Source organism: Leuciscus leuciscus (assembly GCF_965113295.1).
Source record: "Leuciscus leuciscus genome assembly, chromosome: 6".
NCBI lineage: Eukaryota > Metazoa > Chordata > Actinopteri > Cypriniformes > Leuciscidae > Leuciscus > Leuciscus leuciscus.
In genome coordinates, this window is record NC_138730.1 from 28,311,033 (window position 1) to 28,334,869 (window position 23,837).

Consider the following 23,837-nt stretch of genomic DNA (forward strand, 5'->3'; position numbering starts at 1 on the left):
CACAATAAAATGTTTAACGTACAGTTGCATTATGCATGTCTGAAATGATCCCAGCTGTCATGCACCATTAATCTGGGCACTTTTTTTTCCAAGTCCACATAAAAGCCTATTATTTGCTCCTGTCTCGTCTGTGCACACCGGAGCGATTGTTAGTCGACTCACAATGCAACACCTGTGCAAAGATAAGATCAAACTCATATTCATCACTTTCAAGTCTCAGCCTGGACCTTCAGAATGAATTTTTTTTGGATATGCCTCCTAGTGAATTGCCAGAGCACTGTTTTCTGTCAGTCATCATAGTTTTTGACTTGTGCATTAATGTACTTCAATTTGGTGAATCTGGTGTCAGTGCAGCAGTTTCAAAAAAAAAAAAAAGTGAAGATGGCTTCTTGGATTCTTAGGGGCCGTTCCATTTTGCATTTCACTGTACAGTTTTTTCCATTGGTTTTCTATGTAAACATGCTAGACAGACATCTTTGACCGTCTTTTACAGCATCTCGCTAATGACACGATGTTCTAAAAATGTAGCACTCAAGTTAAAAGAAATTTGACTTTAGAAATCCGTCTCTAGAATGCCCTCTTTTATTGCCTTTTGTCTTGCATTTTTGCATTCCATTGTTCTGCTTTTCCATTGTGTTTGTAAACATGCGCTAGATGGAAATATTTGACCATTGCACTTGCATCCTGCTTCTTTTGCAGTTTCTTGATCATTACAGGCAATTCTAAAAATGGGGCGCTCAGTTAAAATAAGTTTTTGGGAGAAAATTGTGTCTCTCTAGACCTTGTCCTTTTTGATTACACTCTCCTGCATTTTGCTTTTTCGCATAAACATGTTTGACTGTTACGCTCGCACTTTGCAGAATCTCTCGCATGACACACCATTCTAAAAACATGCCACTCAATTTAAAACTAGACCTTGCATTTTCTTCTGTTGAAGTGTCCTGTGTCTTGGGTTTTTAAACATGAGACCTTTTTTTTAACCATTTTGAAACTTTAAGGGGATGTTCACACAACGTTTTTTTATATTCCACTGCTCGACTTTTCCATTGTTTTATAGAAATGTGCTAGACGTACGTGTTTGAGCAATTATAACCATTACTCTTAGTATCAACTTGCATACAGCGTGTCATGGAGAGTTTTGCAGCTCTAATACAGACTACCTTCAGCAGAGATCCTCCCAAAAGTACAGCAGTATTTTTTTTATTTTTTTTTATTGCACGACACAAGACCTCTAAAGTGTCTTTGCAGATTTGTTCAGTCAAAACATGTTAAGAGCACAAACTAATCTGTGGGGATGTGCAAAATAACGGTCTGATTTAAATATAGTTCTGAAAAGGTGTTTACAGAAACGTTCCGAGACGCTTTCGGAAATGCCTGCGTCAAACGCAGAGTCTAAGGTGTAATTGTGTGCTTCTCCTCTGACCTCATAATTGCGTTGTCACCAAAACCATAGTCAAAAATGAAGCAGTGCAGTATATAAGGATTAAGTTCCTTCGGGTCATGCAGGGTGGTAATCTGACAGGCGTGCATGTCAGAGCAGGTCAGTGTGCGTGCTGACATTGGGATGAGACGCTCTCTGACTCAGTATATGTGGCCTTCTGCCTGTCGCTTCTTCCTATTGCCGAGAAGGAAGCAATGACTTCCAGCCTCAGGGTGAAAACCCATCCTCAGTGAATTCGGCATATCCATCGTCCTACGTCTGCTGTCCGTGTGTCCAAAAGGTGTTATTGAGAGGACGACCACGTAGATTCACTTCGGTCTGTGAATAGAAATAGACTACAAAGGATAATGCCTGTGCCAGAGCACACTAATTGGTCTTTGTGTGTTTACTGCTTTGTGTCAATGGAGATTAATCAATCCATTTTTCTTTTAATGCGAGCTAAATTACATGACTTAGCCGTAATTGACTTGTTGACGGTTGTATATCCCCGTGCCATTCAAAAAAAGGAGTCAGGCTGCTAATGTGCCTTCTTTTTATTTGGTAGTCATCCTTGTCATTAGTAGTTGATTGTTTTCATTTAATCTCTTTTAGGCACATACATTAAAAGTGTGGTTGAATAATATTAAATGAAGGATTGTAATCATGTTATATTTTGCCTTTTTGTTCTCTCAGATTATTATTATTTTACTGAATAGATCTTTGTCTGTCCATTTAGCATTTCTCCACCATCCTCTCTGACCTTTCGATGGCCTTTCATTGAGCATTAAAGTTAATGACTGTACCTCTGCTCAGTTCTTGACATTTAGAATACCCCACACTGTTAATAAACATATAAACTGTTTCCAAATGTTTACCAGTGCAGAATAGATACTATCCAACAGTGTTGTTCTTGTTAACTAAAACTAAAATCGTCAATTGAAATAAAGCTGAAATAAAATTAAATTTAGATAAATTAGATTAAAAAAACATAAACCGAAATCTTAAATGAAAATTAGAAATGTTGCCTTGGCAACTAACTGATATAAAATAAGCTGAAGTTGAAGTACTAAAATTACTACAAGTGAAATAAAAATATATTAAAGCGAAATTGAAATATATAAAAAATGACAAAAGCACATACAAAAGGTTAAAACTTAAACTACTGAAACTGAAAATATATACAAAAAAATATACAGAACCTGTCAAAAGGTTACTTTTTTAAAAAACTTTTTTAATGTCTCTTATGCTCTTATTATTGATCAATGTTGAATTTTTTTTTTGTTTCTTAAGATTTTTGTTGAAAATATGATACATTTCAAACATTTGTGGTAAGATTAAAAAAAAGAGATAAATTAATACTTTTATTCATCAAGGATGCATTCAATTGATCAAAAGGGACAGTGAAGATTAAAAAAATATTTATATTTAATAAATGCAAAAAAATTCTGTTCTTTTGAACTTTCTATAAATCAAAGAATCCTTAAAAAAAAGTACCACAGTTTCCACGAAAATATTAAGCAGCACAACTGTTTTCAACATTGATGATAAGAAATGTTTAGAATGGTTTCTGAAGGATCATGTGACACTAAAGACTGGAATAATAATGCTGAAAATTCAGCTTTGCCATCACAGGGATACATTACATTTTAAAATAGGCCAATATATATTATATATATATATATATATATATATATATATATATATATATATATATATATATATATATATATATATATATATATATATATATATATATATAAACATACATATATACAGTTCTTTTAATGTGTAATAATATTTCGCAATATTACTGGTTTTACTGTATTTTTTTATTAAATAAATGCAGTCTCGGTAAGCATAAGAGACTTCTTTCAAAAACATTTTTAAAAAGTGTAATGTTTCCAAACTTTTGACAGGTACTGTAAAAGCTAATTCAAAATATTAATAAATACTATTATAGTACAGAAATGATGCTTAAATAACACCACCCAAATCTTAAGGGTTGAATTATTCACACAAAAATATTGTCTTTTGTGAAGTGTTTGATGTTAGATCCAAATCTAAATGCTCTGTCTAACCTCTTCTTTGATCATTTTGTGTTGTCTTGTAGATCAGGAGTTCTGGGCACAGTGTAACCCCTCAGTCTGCTGTAGGGGAGCCAGGGGAGCATCTCTCTTTGGCCTCCCTTGAGTCTTTGGAGGCCATGTCAGAGGCAGAAGCCCCCTCCGCCTTCACCCGAGGCAGCCGCTCCCGAGCGAGCCTCCCCGTGGTCAAGTCATCTTACCAGACCAAGGACAGGTCATTAGGTACAGTACTGACTCAGTGTTTTCACTTGTGGGAGTGTCTTTGATTTATTTCTTCTTTCTTCGTTGTTGTGAATATTGTGGACAGCTTCAGGTACCTTGGCATTATCTTGGACAATAAATTGAGTTTTCACCAACATATCACAGACATTCACAGGCGCTGCCAACAAAGACTATTTGTCATACGTAAACTCAGAACTTTCTCAGTCAAACCACATCTTCTTCTCCTTTTGTACCGTAGTATCATTGAACCCGTCCTTCTGTACTGTGCCACCTGTTATTTCACTATGCTTTCTCTCACTAATAGGAACAAGCTTCTTAGAATCACTAAGACTTCTTCCAAAATAATTGGTCTTCCCACACCCAATTTGCCGGCTCTCATTGATGCTGCTACCATTCGCAGAGCAAATACCATCATACAAAATCCCAGCCATCCTCTTAACTCATGTTTCACCCTTCTTCCCTCAGGTCGCAGATACAGACAGCTGCCTCATAAAAAATCACGACTAGGGAAAAGTTTTGTAATTTCAGCAATAAGAGCGCTGAATTCACAGAAAGCCTAATTTACTCGTGTACAAAATTCTGTGTGTTGTACGTGTATGTTACGAGTGTTGAATGTTATTTTTGGTACAGACTGTGGAAACAAATTTCCTCTATTGAGGACAATAAAGAATGAATATGAATATGAATATGAATATGAATATGAATAGATATTTTTGAAGTAATATTGATTAAGTTACAAATCAAGTCTGTCAAGATTTAAGGTAGAGTTGATGTCAGTCAGATATTAGTAGATTAAGAGAATTGTTGAACCTATGTTGCACAATATAGTGGATGATCAATAAGTTTGAGTGGCTGTTGTTATTTTAACACAATGTTTGAATATTGTGAATTAAGTCTTACTGAAACCATTTCAATAGCATCATTATTAAAGAAATGGTGTGTAATATAAATTCCAACACATTGTGACAAATTGCCTACCTTTGGGCATGTCATAAGGTTACCAATTATATATATATATATATTAGATTTTTTTATATATATAATTGGTAGCCTTATTAGTCTATATTCTGTTCTATATGCATTTAGGGCAACTTTTAGTGTTGTACAGCTTTACTTATTCATAAGAGTACATATTACGTTGATATCAATCTCTTATTTTGTTTATTTGTAGGTGTCCTCTACCTGCAGTATGGAGAAGAGACAAAACAGATCCGAATGCCCAACGAGGTGACCAGTGCCGACACCCTCAGGGCTCTGTTTGTCAGTTCCTTCCCCCAGCATCTCACCATGAAGACACTGGAGTCCCCCAGCGTGGCTATATACATCAAAGATGACATGAGGAATATGTACTATGAGTTGACTGATGTCAGGTGTGTGATTGCACTATATGAGGTGTATACCAGGGTGCTTTTTTTTGTTGCATGAATTATACCATGAATCTCAAAAGTGTCAGATGCAATACTCAACACGTTAGATTATGTTGAATACGATATCGCAAAAATTATCACAGACATTCCATTTTACAGTGTGGTTGGTTCTTAAGTGCAGAAAATTGCAGGCAGTTTTTGATTTTAAATAAGTTCAAACTGTTGGGTGACTCCCTTTTCCACACCCTACTCTTCACTGGCCTGCGGCTTCCTAATAAGTAAGCAGGAATAGAAAGAGAATGTGATCAGTCTGTTTTGCGCGTGTGTGTGTGTGTGTGTGTGTGTGTGTGTGTGTGTGTGTGTGTGTGTGTGTGTGTGTGTGTGTGTGTGTGTGTGTGTGTGTGTGTGTGTGTGTGTGTGTGTGTGTGTGTGTGTGTGTGTGTGTGTGTGTGTGTGTGTGTGTGTGCGTGTGTGTTAGTTATTTGGCGCAGGATGGGCTTGGTTTCTTAACAGGCTTTATAGTTATGAGGAGGGAGCTTGTGTTGACATGCTTCTTACCTTTCTGTCAAAGTTATTTGCACCAAAACACTTTTGACTTTTTACCACAGAGAAAAAATATATATACACCACTATTCAAATGTTTGGGGTTAGTAAGATTTTTTTTGGAGGAAATTAATACGTTTATTCATCAAGGATTCATTGAATTGGTCAAAAGTGACAAATACTTTTGCTTTGCTACAAAAAAATCTATTTCAAATAAATGATGTTCTTTCGAACTTACAATAGTCAGAAAATCATTTAAAAAAAGTATCATGCACAACTGTTTTTAAAATTGATAATAATAAGAAAATGTTTCTTGTGCATTAAATCAACAAATAGTAATGATTTCTGAAGCATCATGTGACACTGAAGACTGAAATAATGTCTTCTGAAAATTCAGCTGTGCCATCACATTAATTAATGACTTTTTAAAATGTATTAAAATAGAAAACTAGTTATTTTTAACTGTAAAAATAATAAACCACATAAATGCAGCCTAAGATATTTTTTACAATTTTACTGAACCCAACCTTTTGAACAGTTGTATATTAAATACAACAATAATAATATTCAAAAATATTTTTTTCTTTACAGGAACATCACATCACAGTCTTGCCTGAAAGTGTATCATAAAGACCCAGCCCATGCCTTCAATCACAATGCAAGAGCCAATAATGGAGATATTAGGGTGAGTGACAGAGTGTGACCCCAGCCCCACAGAACTGTCCCATTGTTATTACTCTTCATGTTCAACTCAAAAAATCATCATCAACTCAAAAAGCTCTTTTCCTTTTCAACACCGTTTGCATCTGGTGTTGACAGGTGGCAGGAGCGTGAAGGATAAGTTTCTGATCTGTTCTGTAGAGCTCAGATTTTGAAGCAAATACTTGCCACACCCATTAATGTTGGCAGGGGGCCCACTGATTGGTCTCTCCACTGCTGCACAATTCAAATGGGCAATTACCTTTAGCAAAACAGGTCGACTCTGCTGAGATCTTTACTGTATGTCAAAGGCACAATAGTGTTGACACGCTGCGTTAAAGTGATTTGTCTGACATCAGGAATGTAGATAATGCAACATTTTGCCAGAGACCAATGAAGCTAAACAGTGAACACATTTTAAAAAGCCAAACAATGTCTGTTCCTTATTTTATTATGCAACAAATGGAATTTGATTTGAGTAACGGATTTAATTGGAACCATGCTCTAAGCATCTTGCTCTCTAATCAAACCCATCTGCTTTCCATGAATCACTGTGTCAATTTATTATATTGACCTACACATGTACAGTAGGATGATTTTGTATATTAGTCATATTGAATATTGCTTTAGCTGCTAGATCTAGTTTTGGAATGCATACAAATATATTCAAAAGTGTAGTGTGATTAATTCAGGCCAGAACGTAGCTGGATTAATTAAACATTGTGAATGCTGTTGTGCTGTGGTGTCATTTGCTTTATCTAATTATAAGCACTTCTGGGAAAAGAGTGCAGTGTCTCCAGCTATCTCATCCATATCTTAAGTTCAGCAGGCCATGGAGGATTGCGAAGAGCATAATTCAAAGCCAAGGCTGAAATTCCTGGGCAGGGTGTAGGGATGAGCTGAGGTCAAGCTCTCAGGAGAGCACAGCCGCGGCTGCGTCTGACCTAGCATTTCTCAGCTCTAATGAGAGTGCAGAAGGGACTAGCTCCTGTCTGCATCACCACACCACCCATAACGCAAGCAGCCTGCTGTTTACTGAGGCTTATGCATCTTTTATAACCACGTCTAGTGTGAAGAACGGTGGGTAGATGATACACAGCTGTATCAATAGAACAGACCTGCTTCCAACCCAATGCAATTAACTGGATTTTGATCATTTCCTTGAGCATAGTTTGTTCAGAAGAATTGTTCTAGACTAGGGACGTGCAAAAGTGCATATTTGCAAAATCAACTAGACAGCGGGTTGTCAGAACAACTAGTCCACTAGTAAGCCCTCTATAATTTAGCTGGCTTATAGTTATGTCCACCTGACTCCAGTCAAACGTGGTTCTTGAATAAGGTGATGCATACCATTATTAACTAAACTATTAAAAATCTTTTTTTGTTAATAGAAATAAAGTTTACATAAAATAATATATGTATTAGATGAAAAACTTACAAACTAAATGAAATAAAGTAGAAGCTGAACTACTAAAATTACAAAAACTTTAATAAAAATAAATCAAAGCTAAATAGAATAATTTAGAAAATGAAAAATAACAAAAATGTAACAACCCGTAACAAAATGACTAAAACATAAATTAAAATTAAAACTGATAATGTAAAAATTTAAAGTTATTTAGTAATAAATAACTTTTAATAAATACTATAAACAGTAACACAAATAACCATACATACAGGGTTACCAGTCATGGGAAACCTGGAAATATCAGAGCGTTTTAAATATAATTTAAGGGATGGAATAATAGCTTCAATCTTTAAAAAGTCATTGAAGATTCTATAGCAAATATATATAATTTTTAGAGGAGTTTACTCTCTGTGAATTTATTTTGAAAATCCACTATTTGAGGGAAAAGTTATGGAAAGAATTGGTCCAAAAGAGTGGGAAGCCTGTGCATAATTACAGGAATTTTGCTCACAGCAGGCAATTTGAAAATCGATATAAATGCATTACATTTTATTGAATTTGTTGTTAGGAGTGATGCTTTGATGGCTGGAGCAGCAGTACTTTAATGAGGATGAATTTATAAACATAACATCTTTCATAGGGTTTTAGCATTATGACAGTTTGCACACCAAAGCGAAAACCCTCTGCAAAATTTTGTGTCTCTAGATTTAGTCCCTTATCAACGACTGGTTAGTTGACCAACTAGTCTTTCACAGAAGGATGTGCCTATGCATTAGTGTTAATGTTCCACATTTCCTGTCCTTCACAGCTGGAATGGCCAACCATCTACTCCCATTTTATCTCTGCGCAATGTGCTTTGCACATCTGTCAATTTGTGTTTATGGGACAATAACCTGAATAAGGTCTCCAACCTGTGACCTCACAGTAGCTACACTGGCACAGCTGTGCAAAAACACTGCGCTCTGCCCAAATGGTGTGGTATTGGGAAACCCTTTTCCCACCTAAACCAAAAGTAAGATTAGTGGGATGATTGGAACTAGAAAAACAAATGGATGTGTAAAACAGGTCCTCTGAGAGAGTGAGAAAGCAAACATGCATGGACAGGTTTGTTGATGTGATGCACTTACTTTGAAGAATTGTAAAAATGGACCCATTTTCTGTAATGCTTGGGCTTGATGATATATTGGCCTTTCATTTTAGCTGTTTATCAATGCTCTAAATCTCTGGAAAGTTGAAGCTTGTCCTTCACATACATTATTTATAGACCCATGTACACTAGTGCTCTCTGAATTTGCTTTCCAAGGTGTTTACATCACTTCTGGCATGTGACGAACTAAAGGTCCCAAAGACCTTTATGTTTAGATGTGAATGTTTGTAGTGAATTTGGTTTCTGTGGTCACGTGAGAAATATTAAGCCTATTTTATGGAGGTCTTTATGTACTTATTGAAAGAAGACACCTATTTTGAGCTTAGATAATACAATAATGAAACGATGGCTACACCTGTTTAAACATGCCTGACTCAGTTTGGTTGTCCTTCGTGAGAACTTAGTCTATTTCTAACAGAAATCCTCTTTAAAGAAGTCTTTAAGAAGCAATGACAGACAGACTAAACTCTGAGGTATTTTATTTGAAGCAGCTTGTATTGTCTTGTCATTCATTTGATACAGTTTTCAGGACATAAGCATTCAGCCAAATCATCAACTAACTACATTAAGTGCAATTATATTTTCCTGGTTCCTATTATGAATGTGGTCTGAAACTAGACCTAAAGTTATAAGGACAGGTTTGGAGAATTATGTTCATCTTTAGGCTATTGCAGAGAGTGTTGTTGCTCTGAATGGCGGATAATACATCTACACGCACACTCTGTTTGTGGGCTTTATTACTGCACGCTTAAGCATGACCACTGTACAAAGACAGGTCTGGGCAGGGCTATTGTCTGTCCTTTTGCACTGGTTCAATCTTTTGTTCATATCTGTACACTTGTCTAAACATAAAGCATATCAACACAGTCACACAATAGAGTTTTTGTTTTTAGTTTCCTGCTGTGAAAAATTTTCTGTAAAGGTTCACCTTTTTTTTTTTTTTGACAAATATGTAATAAAAAGTTCCTTTTCATTAAATTCAAAGATCCTTTTCATATCCATTGACTTTCTTTGTCATAGAGTTGTTTACCAGCAGTTTTTAACTAGTGGGATAATGTTCTGAATCATAGTGTCACGGACAGCTGTAGAGAAAAAAATGCAATTTAAAAAGCAAAATGCAACTAACCATATATTCATGCATAGTTATTGTAAAATAAATAGGCTTATCAACTTTTAAAAGGGAGGGGGAAAAACAATTACATACCTTTATTTATTTATTTATGTTTACTGACATCTTAGATTATACTTGTAGTCAAACGTACAGAATTTTGACAAAAAATGATCTGTCACTTGGTAGAAACTAGCCAAATTAGACCAATACCAAAACCATGCCAAAAACTATAAACAGTAGCACAAATCTAAGAGAAAATAAACCAGAATACATTAAATGCATTACTACATTACTTGCAAACAAGGATAAACATGAAACATTAAAAAAAAAAATTGGCCTGAAACCAATGATCCAATGACACTTTTTGACCGTATCAGAGTCTATTTTAGGCACGCTATGCTAGATAAGCTAAAACATGTCAGCAGTCACAGTGTGAAAGCATTTCACCGTAACCAAAAAGGATGCTAGAGTAGAAATATGTAATTTGTTTGGCTTAAATATCGAGAGGTGGCTCGTTGCTAAAGAATTTTACTATGACTGGTTTAATTTATCACCCGAGAACACAACACCCAGAACAGCATACCTAGTTCAATTACCCAATTAGCCAAATTTAATTGCCTAGAGTGCATCTCAATCAGCTCCCTAGGTCGTGAATCAGTATATCGTGCACATGAATTTAGGCACTGGTAAGGTGAGTAAGGACCCTGGATAACTACACATTGGGACACTGATGGTGACATGACAAGCTCCTTGTTGTACTATCACTATTGGTATTTATGAACAACAGCAGAATAGATTTTTCTGACATTTATTTATTTATTTATTTGTTTGTTATTTAAAGTACATTATGGTAAATAATTTGATTGCTACATATACCTGCAACATTTCAGCCGGGTAATTATAAATGTTAGCTAGATTATGTTCATGACCTGTCTAGCGATGTATGTTTATGCTGAAATATAATTAAATTACGGTTTGTTTTTTTCATCGCGTGTCATGATATGTATTGAGTTGGCTCGCGCAATTTATGTATTGCACAGAATTTCTGCTAAGGGTACATATTGAGGTGCATTGTGGGACTTTTTAGGGACTGAAAGTTTCAGTGAACTGAAAGGATTTTGCGATTGAGACGGCCCTTAAAATAGCTATTCAGTGTCCTAACTACTGAACTTGGGAGATGATTGAGATGCATCCCCAGTTTGCAGTTTATGCAGTTTATTTTTGGTTTTTGGCTAAATTAAAATTTAGTTTTAGATTTTTGTGTTTTTGTAAAAAATGTATTATGGTGCATCACGATATGATGGTATAATAAACAAATTTGGTAATGTGTTGGGTAAGGGTTGCCACTTGATGTAGCATTACCAGCTGATGACCACCGTTTTACACCCGTTGTTTCTGACAAAAGTGTTACATACCCCCCGAAAACTTGCTTTGTGGGGCTTGTTACCCAAATTCCCTCTTATGTGCTTTTTTGGTCTATCTCTAGATCACAAGAGAGAGACTCTACAGCAGCAGACAGCAGCCGGGAGGCCAAAGCCCAGTGCACACTTTGCCTCACAGTCCCATTCATTCAGTCCAGGGCTCCATGTCTCCTCCTACGCCTCGCTCCATGCCCTCCTCCCCTTCCAGGATGCCTTTAGTTCACACTGTTTCCATGTCCGGTGGCACCACCTTACCCAGGGACCGTCTATCCAGCGTGCCCTCCAGTCGCTCCATCACACCTTGTTCCAGTGCCATCCTGGAGCGACGGGACGTAAAACCAGATGAGGATTTGAGCAGCAAGAGTGTTCCTATGTATTCAGAAGCGTATGGTTCGCCTGAGGCCAGACACAGCGTCGCCTCATCACAAGGCAGCCATACCGGAGACATCCCAGATGGGGCAGCTTACATCCAGCACCGCTCCTCCATCAAGTCTGTCGGCGCATACGCTGATGGCCAGGATCTCCAGCACTCCCTCTACAGACAGAAATCTCGCAAGTACAGCGAGAGTCAGCTCGCCTCGATGGGCTCCAAAACTCCACCTGCTTCCCCTCATAGGGTCAATGAGGTCAGAATGATTGACATGCTCCCAGGCCAGAACTCCCACATGCCCTCACAGGGTGTGGCAGCGGAAAGGGTGTCACCTGTTCGAAGATCTTTCCGCAAGGACAGTAATGGAGCCGTGGAGGTGGCGACTAGGGTGAGAGGCAACGTGGCCTCCCCTGTTTTCGCCGACCTTCCGCCCGGTCATGGAGAGAGGACGTTTCAAGGTCATGGGGCAGCTGGAGATCCTCAGAGGTGAGAGTGAATTTGGCTTTTTAAACTTTCTGCAGCTCATTGTGCACATGCTCCAGAGACTTTGTGCTCATGTCAGGGATACAGGTTACAATATTTTTGCACAAAAATATTAAGCAGCACAAGTGTTTTCAACATTGATAGTAATAATAAATGTTTCTTGATCACCAATATTAGAATGATATCTGAAGGATCATGTGACTGGAGAAATGGCTACTGATAATTCAGTATTGCCATCACAGGAAAAAATTACATTTTAAAATATATTTAAATAGGAGAGAGTTGTTTTAAATTGTAATAATATTACTGTTTTGCTGTATTTTTTGATCAAATAAATAGCATAAGAGACTTATTTCATGTAAAAACTCTTGCAACTTGAATGGTAGAGTATACTATGCTTTTCTTTGATCTTAATAAAACAAGGAAACAGTGATAATACTTCCCTTCTCTCTGATGTTGTTATTTGTTCAAATAGTGCTTGAGTAATCAATGGCTGATGGGGGAAAATATCAGATTAGTCATGTTGTGGTGAAGTGAAATTGAGAAGAGGACAAAAGTTCCTCGGAGCAAAGCCCAACATTCATATATATGCTGTTATTCATGCCTCCAAAATCAAAGTTTGGCAGAGTTTTGCCCTCAGAAACAGAGAAAGGCATTAAGTCAATATAATTCCCCTGCTGGTGCCCCTTTGAGCATTGTTTACCATTGTTGGAATGGTTAATACTCCTTAGATCCACAGTTGAATGGCCTGCGATAAGTTATGGAATTGTCTTTATTGACCGTTAGACTCATGTCTAACAAGTCTAACAAACACATGTGACCTGTGTTTTGCAGTGAAAGAATAAAGGCTATGGAGCAGCAGATAGCCAGTCTTACTGGTCTTGTTCAACATGCTCTAATGAAAGGGCCAAGTACAAATGCCAAAGAGACTTCTGGGTAAATGTTCACAGACACATTTAATGATTCATAAATGGCTTTAATTTTATTCGAATTGATATAATATGAAGATAAAAACAATATAATTAACAAAATTATTCTAAAACTCACAGTTTTGTGTCTTTCTCTATAGTGACAAACCAGTAAAGGTGGGTTCTTTGGCACAGAATGATGGTGAGTAAACATAATTGAGAATGATGCTTCTTTATTATTCCTTCTTGTTCCTGTGAATCATGAATTTGAATTTAATCTTAATTGAACTCAGACAGAATATGCCATATGTTACCAGAGCAATAACATCAGAAATGTGTGTTTTTCTCTAGGTGTCTATACTGTAACATCATATAAGGACCCAGCTGTGCAGACAGACAGTCCTTCAGCACAGTTTCAGCCTCCTGTCAGAGACCCTGCTTTATGCTCAATCCTCTCCAACTTCAGGAGAAACGTCACTGACCTCAGACTGCAGCTCCACCAACTCAAACAGATGCAGGTACATAGGAAATTCAAATGGAGGGCATCTGCTCTTTCTATAGATGAGTTTCTGATTTATGATAAATGTTTGTCCTGTGCTTTCAGTCAAATAAAAAAAAGTATTAGAATAGTTATGCAACAATTCAATAGTCAAGCAACTATCTTCACATATTTCGCTTTTATATATAACACAATACCATGCAAAAGTTTGGGGTCAATAAGATTTTTTTAAAGAAATTAGTACCTTTATTTAGCAAGGATGCATTGATCAAAAATTACAGTAAAGACACTTTTATAATGTTACAAAATGTATCTAATTCAGATGCTTTAGAACATTCTGTTCATCAAAGTATCCTGAAAAAAGAAAAATTAGCGCACTTTCCACAAAAATATTTATATGCATAACTGTTTTCAACATTGATAATAATGAGAAATGTTTCTTGAGCACCAAATCAGCATATTATAATGATATCTGAAGGATCATGTGACACTGAAGACTAAAGTAAAGATGCTGAAAATTCTGCTTTGCCGTCATAGGAATAAATAACTTTTTTTTTTTTAATACATTTTTAAAATGTCATTTAAAATTGTAATAACATTTCACAATATTACTGTGCTACTAGATTTTTTATCAAATAAATGCAGCCTCTGAATCTTACAGACCCCAAACCTTTGAACAGTAGTGTGTATATATATGCAAACATATGATTATAGTAATGTGATGTAGTATTATAATAAACATTGGCTCAGAAAACAATTGTGTTGATAGAGCTTTGCTTTGCATATACAGCTGCAAAACCAGGATGACATGAGGCTGATGCTGCGACAGGCGGAGCAGGAGATCTCAGAGAAGGTTTCAGGCACTGTGCTGCACCTCGAGGACACTGTTCATAGACAAAGAGTCCAGGTGGAAGAAGAAAGACACAGATATCTGGGCATGGAGGAGAGGGTTCTCATGCAGCTCGGGTAAGACAACAGTGACTGGTGTGCTAATACTGATCCTGTTAAGACCTTGACATTAATTACCCATGAAGAATTCATCATGAATTGGTCATCTGTAAAATGTGAGAGACAGCTGTGGATGAACAGAACAAATGCTGCGATCTAGAGGGGAAAATCAGAGCAAAGCTGCTGCAAATGAGCCAGATTTGATGCTGATTAACTGCTCACTTCTATTCTCCTCACTAATTAATTATAATCCCATGTCTCCATTCAATGCTGAACGCATACTTTAATAAACAAAGATCAGTGTTGGTTTTTAATAGATGTGAGCAGAGGGGATTTTTTTTTTTTACATCATTAGTGCTGTACTAAATTACAAAATTGCTGTACTATTATTCTAAAACCCATTTGGTGTTGTAAACCTTGATAAAGTAAAATTAATCATGCCTTCCTTGGGTGGTGTTTGTGATTGCATGAAATGACGCATTGAATAATCCACTGTCCCAACCTGTCTCTGTGAAGAATAAGACTTGTGAAACTTTCTTCTTGTTTCCTATCACGATGAATGCCCGTTGTTCTCATGGGGAAATATAAGTCAGATTGCTTCCGTGGGTGTTTAGCCACATGTGTTTTTTAACTAAAACTATTCAAAATTATTGATGTTAATTGATATAAAGATTAAATAAAATATACATTTTGGATCAGAAACTTAAACTTAAAAGCTTAAATGAAAATTTGAAACTGTGCCTTGGCAACTAACTCGAATGAAATAAGTACTAAAATGACTAAAAAAGGAAATAAATATAAAGTAAATTAAAGCTAGAAAGAAAAATGTAAGAAAACTAACAATGACAATAGCACATAACAAAATGACTAAAACTTAAATCAAAATATACAAATAAAAGTGTGTGTACAAGTGTAAAATATGAATAAATACTATACTAAATAACAAACAAAAATGTATTATTATTTATTAAACAATTTTTTCTAGTGACCAACATCTATTAGTTCATCATACGCATAATAATAATACTGGCTTATATTAGATTGTGTTATAGTGAGAAAGATAACCAAAAGCAGAACATTGTGCATGGGAAAACCCTTAAGGCACCCCTCAGGTAAATTACATAAAACACAAACCATTTCCCACAGAGACGGTGTTAAACTATGATCTCAGAGCATTTGTACTGGCTTGCAGATTCCTGCATAGCTTGTCTTGCTAAAGGCTTCTAAATGCAGGTACAGCTCATGATGTCCAGCTTCAAAAATTCACACTTAACCATTTCAAGAGGGAAGAAGTCAGAGAATCTGAGAAAGATGTAGGTTGTGATGATCCACTGAAGGTATTTGCCATTTTAGCTTACACAGCCAAACTTCTCTGTATGTGAACTGTCAGTCAACAAACAAGCCTAAATCACGTTAAACAGGTTTCAGGTTTCAGCCTTCAGCAGGACTCACAGTCAAGACTTGCTCATTACACAGTATTAAGTGTCGCTAAAAGTTGCAAATCCTGGATTAAATGCATTTGAAATAAATATAAACTGTGGCGTCCAAATGTCGGAGACTACATTGGAAATATGGGAATTTTGTTCACTTAAACCAGGAAATGAACAGAAGCTTTTGAGCACAAGATGATTTGATCAAATCATGCTGGATAGCATGATCATTAGGTTTTACACAAACTTGTGCAGCTCGAGCAAAAAAGCAAAGACAGATACGTAAAGATTCTGAAATAAATGTCAATCATTCAGTTTAATTTTTACCCATTTTTTTTTTTATACAGATAATATATTTGTAATAAAATGTTAATAATAAAAAAACAGAAGCATTTTCACTAGTGGTCTCAGACGTTTAGACCCCATTGTATATTCTGTAATTATGTTGTACTGTACCTCTGTATGATATTGTAAGGTAGTCACTGATTTCTCAACTTGCAATTTAAGTGACAGTTGTGCTGATACATGACACATCCTCTGTTGTAACAATGTAACAGAGAGCTGGAGAACTACGTGGAGATGCTCAAGAAAGAATCCACGTCTGCCATGAACCATCGGCCAGTAACTCTGAAGGATGTGGAGGAAGGGGCAGTCAACTTACGGAAAGTAGGAGAAGCTTTGGCCACACTCAAAGGTGATTACATTTATATTTGTCCTGCCTGTGGACTTTCCTTTTCTAAAAGGAGGTGGTACACTACTGTAGGGGTCATTAAGATTTATATATTCATTATGTTTTATAATCATTAGTCATTTATGTAGTTGTTATTCATTTATTCATAGTATTCTTATTATTTGATTTATATCATTTATAATTTAATTATTTAATATTATTATTTTTAATTTACATTTACATTTACATTTATTCATTTAGCTGACGCTTTTATACAAAGCGACTTACAATTGCTATGTATGTCAGAGGTCGCACGCCTCTGGAGCAACTAGGGGTTAAGTGTCTTGCTCAGGGACACATTGGTGTCTCACAGTGGATTCGAACCCGGGTCTCTCACACCAAAGGCATGTGTCTTATCCATTGCGCCACCACCACCCCATGACCCCAAATTTATGTCATTTATATTATATATTACTTATTTCTTTTCTATTGTTAAATCTTATGATTGTGTGGTTTAAAGGGATATTTGCTTCACGAGTTGGAGATAAGAGAACGTCTCCATTTCAAGGTTTTTAACGTCACATGACGATGTTGTTCACATGAAGTAGTTTAATTTCCATTGTTTTTCCCTTGGTATAATAATACTTGTTGGAATTGTACTGGTCAGACGAAATCAGAGCATTGAGTAATGTAACATCTAGACAAAGTCTGATCATTGAAACATACGCAACTAAGATTATTCAATAAACTCTGCTCTTTTTATTATCATCACTTCTCCTGCTTCTGCTCTTCCCTGGCTTTCTCAGTTAAAAAAGACTCATATCTTCTGGCAGGGATTAGGCATCCGGGGTCGGATCTAATATATTTGATATTTCTGACGTGGAGATCCATCCGATCTAACATTATGGCACGATTTAACAAGAGGAACGAGAGCGAGTAGGATCTAGTTGCTGCAAACATTTATTCAAACAAACATAATAAAAGTAAATTCAAATTTATAGCAAAACTGATAAATCAAACACGAGAACCAGGGAACAGAATGAGCACACCAAACACACTGTCATGAAGGACAAGACTTGACAAGGGACACAAGAAACACTGGGGTTTAAATATATAAGGTGTAATTGGCTCACCTGGGAATAATCAAAGAACTTATCAACAAACAAAAAAAACTACAAAACATGGCAAAGAACAGGAAATAACAAACAAGTCCACACAAGACCAGGGTAACACAGGTTGAGATCATGACAGGTTTCCACAAAAATATTATGCAAATATTATACCGTTAATTTCTGAAGGATCACGTGACACTGAAGATTAGAGTAATAGCTGTTATATACTGTCTATGTAAAATTCAGCTTTGCCATAACAGGAATTAATTATATTTTAAATTATATTCAAATAGAAAACAATATTTCACAATATATTTTTTTCTGTATTTTTGGTCAAATAAATGCAGCCCTGGTGAGCATAAGAGACTTCTTTGAAAAACATAAAAAAAATCTTACAGACCCCAATCTTTCTCTTTCATTTTAGGAGAGTTCCCAGCCCTGCAGATGAAAATGCGTGGCGTGTTGCGGGTGGAGGTGGAGGCGGTGCGCTTCCTGAAGGAGGAGCCTCACAAAATGGACAGCATGCTGAAGAGAGTCAAAGCCCTGACTGACACACTCAGTGGACTGAGAAGGTGCAACTCGTGAACCTCTTTGAATATTAAATCCCTTTAGAGCTTTGTAGTTGTTTGAAGGGTTCATTGTTAGGGTTTCTGTTTCCTGTAGACATGCCACCGAGAGCCACAACCACACTTCTGACCCAGTCCAAGTGAAGGCATTGCCTACTGATTCAGTTTCCTTTGTGGAGGAGTACAGATCTCCAAAACCTGTTCATGAGTCCCCCACCCCTCAACCAAGATCACCTGCCAAAATCAGCTGCTCGGAACCCGTGCCATCTTCTCCTCCTGTTACTGTGCACCGCATTCAGACGGCTCCCGTCAGCGCACACCACTCCAGTCCCCCCCTCACACCCACCCATGGCAGGGACTCCCCCACTGTGGCGAAGGTCAGTCCCAGGAGCAGAGAAAACAGCCCTGCCCTGCGAAAGAGAGCAGCTCCGCAGGGCCAGGAAGCTGTGCTTGTAATCAGCACAACTGGATCCTCCTCATCTCCACTGCAAGCGGAGGAGATCACTGTCAACACAAGCAGGCCCATGCCTGAAGAGGTGCGACTCAACTGTGCCTTTCACTTTTGATTGATTAAGATTTGTGGACTAGCACAAACACAAGAATTATTTCTGTAACTATGTATTTATCTATGGGGCGCCGTTTGTAAAGCGTCTCATGCTGAAAATAACAGCAACATTTTGTCACATTTAGCTTCAAACAATGTTGTATTTAACTGGTATGAATTTTTTACGGTCACTTTTTACCACATTTACAACAATATTTGTCAACTTTGAGATATTTTAAATAGGCTAGTTAAATCTAAATATTAAATGTTACACCTAAATGTTAAATGTTAAATCTAAATGCTAAATCTAAATCTAAATGTTAAATCTAAATCTAAATCTAAATGTTAAATCTAAATGTTAAATCTAAATCTAAATGTTAAATCTAAATGTTAAATCTAAATCTAAATGTTAAATCTAAACTTTAAATCTAAATGTTGAATCTAAATCTAAATGTTAAATCTAAATCTAAATGTTGAATCTAAATGTTTCGGGTGAAACTAAATATTTAACTAATATGCAAAATCAAAATGCCGGTAACCGGAAGTGCCAAAATAAAAGCTCGAGGAGGTCAGTATGTGTTTATAGCATGGTTTATAGTGTCAAATAACGAATAAAAACCATCTCATCCGAGGAAATGGACTCTTGGACATGGATTATCGTGATGATAACTACCTAAAAAAATAAACACATTTGGAGAAACTGTATTTGAAGAGTAGGCAAGTGTCACTTTTATGAAAAGTGCGGGACTTATGACCTGCAACCATAATAGCCAGCCACAAGGGGGCTCACTTTGACTGAATGTCATGTCATCACTCTGTCATCGCTCTCATCACGAAACTCTACAGTTTCTCCAAACGTGTTTATTATTTTAGGTAGTTATTATCGTTATATTATAGTTATTATTATGAGATGGTTTTTATTCGTTATTTGACACTATAAACCATGCTAATAAACACACACTCGAGCTTTTATTTTGGCACTTCCGGTTACCGGCATTTTGAATTTGCATATTAGTTAAATATTTAGTTTCACCCGAAACATTTAGATTCAACATTTAGATTTAGATTTAGATTTAACATTTAGATTTAGATTTAACATTTAGATTTAGATTTAACATTTAGATTTAACATTTAGATTTAGATTTAACATTTAGATTTAGATTTAACATTTAGATTTAACATTTAGATTTATATTTAGATTTAACATTTAGATTTAACATTTAGATTTAGATTTAGCATTTAGGTGTAACATTTAATATTTAGATTTAACTATTTAAAATATCTCTAAGTTGACAAATATTGTAGTAAATGTGGTAAAAAGTGACCGTCAAAAATTCATACCAGTTTTTTAAACATTGTTTGAAGCTAAATGTGACAAAATGTTGCTGTTATTTTTCAGCGTGAGCCGCTTTACAAACGGCGCCCCATATTTATCTGCAGTGAACTTTCTCCAAATATACTTTCCCAGTAACTGCTTGAAACAAACAACGACTTCTTTTGGGCTCTCCACAGGTTTCAAAACGGGAGGACACAGTTCACTCTGCTGGACCAGAAGCGGAAAGGGAAATGGAAAGGATCCTCCAGCAGACCCAGGCCAGCCTTATGAAGGCCATACCTGACCTGGAGCTGAGCAGCCAGGTGGACAGCGCCCTCTCTCAAACACCCGTCTTGCCAGATGAGGTGGACTCTCCACTTCCTGTGTCTCCGCTCCCTGGTATGTCTGTCCACTCATGTGTATCTGCATATAAACCATTCATTCAGATTGTAGGACATAAATAACACAAAACTGGGATCTGGGTAAATTACATAAGAGTGTCCATGATAAAGGAAAGGATACACAGACATCTGGCAATTTCTTCGAGAATTTAGTTTAAATTTAAAGAATTAATTTGATTTCTAAATGTAGGTTTGCAAATTTGTCACCTTTCTGCAAAAATCACCACTTTGAATCCAAAATAAGTCATTTGTGTGATTCATGAAGAGGGGGGTTGCATCTTTGCCACCGTTTTAACCCCTCATGAGTTTGCATCCCTCTAAAAGTAATTTAAAAAATCACATTCTTTTCAAAAAGATTTAAACAGGCCAAACTGTCTGACCAGGGCCCTTATAATCATCCTAATCTTATCCTAATTAATCCTAATTAGTTATTAATTCATAAATATTTTTACGTTTTGCAGATTCATACCACATGACATTTTACAACCTGAACTGCCTAGTCATTAAAAGTCAAATTATATCATATTTCAAAACATTTATTCACCTTGTCTTGTCTTGGGACTTGTCTTGAGAGTCTGCAGGGGTTCTCTCTATGATATAATTTCCTGTTTTATGTTGTTGTTGTTTTCTGCATGTGTGTTGGACCACCTATTTTTGTTTTGTTTTTTTGGCTGACAAAAGCTTTTTTTTTCATTCTTTTTTTTTTTCTTACATTGCATTGCACCTCCCAGTTGTTTTAATGAGTTTTTAAATAATCTTTGTTTAGCTGATTCAGGTGTGTTTGATTCGAGTTTAATCTAAACTGCAGGATTAATGAAGCGCTTTTTATCTTCAAACAGAAGCCGCACCACAGGATGGACCCAAAGCAGATAAACCAGTCCAGACCAGTTTGGAGAGGCCACAGAAGCCGACCATAGAAAAGCCCCACAGGGCCAGTGTTGACAAAGTGAAGCCCAACACTGAGACGACCAGCAAATCGCCTCCCCCTCCCCCTCCACGCAGATTCTACCCCTCTGTAACTGGACTCACCACTGGACGTTCAGGAGAGGTTATATACACCAGCCGGAAAGAGTCCACTAGTGCTCAGGTGCGTGTGCTATTTCAGCTTCCTCTAATTAAGATCCATGCGACTCAGGCCTTGCTGAGCCGCATTCCCAGTCAACATGACAATTTTCATAATTATTATTTGAAAACAGCACATCTAACATGCAACGTACCTACTACGTGTTGAAATCACACTGTGCTATATTTTGCATGGGTGTGCCGTGCGCTGCACATTGCGTCCTGTTTTTGTGAATAATAATGACGGAAAATCACAGTAGAGATTCCAGCTGCTTTTGTTGTTTTGAGAGAAATAATGGAGGGTGAGGGTCGGTCACACTCGACTGGTTGTTTTGGCTATAGGAGGGTGAAGAGGAGGCCCCGCAGCCCAAACCCTTGCGTGTGCGCCCAGAGGTCAAGCCCAAGCCCCGCACCCCTCCTGTCAACACCTCCACCTTACAAGATGAAGAGGATGAAGGAGATAAGATCATGGCTGAGCTACAGGTGAGCAAACCACAATCGTCCTCACAGGAGCCACTCACATAAAGACATAAACGTACACTTATTCTTTTACAAACACACGTATAGAAGAACCAAACACACAGGAAGTTGAGACATGTTAGAGGTGCTAAGAGACAAATATAGAGACCATACAAACATTAATGGTTGCCCCACCAATGTCAACATTTACACAAAAGCTTCAAAATGAGGGCACTATGGTGTATTGGCTCTCTCAGAAGTTTGAAGTGTGCTGCCCTCTATTGTTGAGAATGGGTAAGATTTCCTATGAATCTGATGTCATCATGAATCCATGACTTTATTTTAATTAGCAATAAAAAGTAACAGTGTAAAAACTATATATAGCAATAAAAAGTAAGAAAATGTAAATACACTATATATATTCTGTTTGACATATAATTACACAAACGCAGGATGGAAAACTCATCCAGACATGGCACCTAATACCCGTAATCCTTACCCCTCCTCAGGTGTTTCAGAAGTACACTATTAAAGATTTACAGCCCAAATACATTGTCGATCTCACAACCCGTGAGCCCTCTGACAGTGACATGGAGCCAGGGCTTTCCCTGTCTTACCACACAAAGGTAACGGATGTGATGAGTGCTAACTCCCCGTGGCAGTCTCATGGCAGTACTCACATGTGCAGTCGTGTCCCATAACCTCCCGCTCTGCTGACACTAATACACAAAACCCATTCTGATATACTGACATACTGACGAACGTCAATGCCTGACCGTAGCCCCTCATCAAGAGAGGGTGTAATATGTTTGAATGTGTGTCTAACACTGGTCTGTCACTCACACTCTCCTGCTGAATGCTAATAGATACAGCTGTATAAGATTGTGTGGGTCAGAGTGACTGGGGCGGTGGAAAGGCCATTCAGAACACTCTGACTTCTGACCTTTTCCTTTTTTTAGCATTCAGAGTCCACTTTCAAAAAGGGCCAGAATAGCCATTCTAAAGAGATATAAATATATGCAATATGTAGATAACAAATATTTTATTTGTGTGTTTAACTTTAGTTTGTAGAATACTTTTTGTCCTACAGGCCAACAGTGTCAGGGTTTTCAAAACAGGAGAAGCATTTATATGTTCTGAATCTTGGAGTGTCTATACAAAGACTAGATGCAAGTCACTTTCTCCACTAATATATTTTGTTCAAAAAAAATCTACATTCAAGCATGTATTTCTCAGCAACCTCTATCACCATCAAACTTCTTTGCATGGAAAATGCTATGTATAACATTTCACTACTCCTTGTCTGGTCACAATAAAAACATTATTTTTAAGCAATGCTTGACAGCATATTGTAGTTTGCAAACTATGGATGAGACTTAATGTTTAGATTCTTTATGAAAGCTAAACAACTCTAGATGGCGCCATTGATCTGTTTTTTTTTTTTTATGTGTCTCTGCATTGTACTGACTAGCTGGGTATTAATTTGAGAATGTAAATAAAGGTCTGTCACAGTGTAATGCAATGACTCTGTACTAACCAATTGTCCTAGCAGACCACCACTCATCTATCTGAAGAAGGAGCACTATCTGAAAGTAGGGAGAATACTGCATCACCTGGTTCACCTGGGGTAAATATAATTTGTTTTACT

General features: G+C 36.8%; 1 protein-coding gene across 11 annotated transcripts in view; it reads left to right on the forward strand.

The window, feature by feature from the left end:
* LOC309500583 (sickle tail protein homolog) overlaps window positions 1-23,837 on the forward strand; it is a 71,799-nt gene that overhangs the window by 45,309 nt on the left and 2,653 nt on the right. For 5 of the 11 annotated variants that reach the window (XM_082172219.1, XM_082172220.1, XM_082172211.1 and 2 more), the window contains 16 exons: window positions 3,531-3,726; window positions 4,898-5,096; window positions 6,228-6,321; window positions 11,488-12,278; window positions 13,110-13,211; window positions 13,345-13,385; window positions 13,535-13,701; window positions 14,473-14,648; window positions 16,618-16,754; window positions 18,267-18,414; window positions 18,506-18,944; window positions 20,465-20,666; window positions 21,508-21,755; window positions 22,073-22,213; window positions 22,699-22,815; window positions 23,739-23,816. In XM_082172219.1, the coding sequence (XP_082028345.1) occupies window positions 3,531-3,726; window positions 4,898-5,096; window positions 6,228-6,321; window positions 11,488-12,278; window positions 13,110-13,211; window positions 13,345-13,385; window positions 13,535-13,701; window positions 14,473-14,648; window positions 16,618-16,754; window positions 18,267-18,414; window positions 18,506-18,944; window positions 20,465-20,666; window positions 21,508-21,755; window positions 22,073-22,213; window positions 22,699-22,815; window positions 23,739-23,816 (3,276 nt within the window). The remainder of the gene's footprint in view (window positions 1-3,530; window positions 3,727-4,897; window positions 5,097-6,227; window positions 6,322-11,487; window positions 12,279-13,109; window positions 13,212-13,344; window positions 13,386-13,534; window positions 13,702-14,472; window positions 14,649-16,617; window positions 16,755-18,266; window positions 18,415-18,505; window positions 18,945-20,464; window positions 20,667-21,507; window positions 21,756-22,072; window positions 22,214-22,698; window positions 22,816-23,738; window positions 23,817-23,837) is intronic. The other 6 variants (XM_082172221.1, XM_082172214.1, XM_082172212.1 and 3 more) reach the window with 3 other exon arrangements.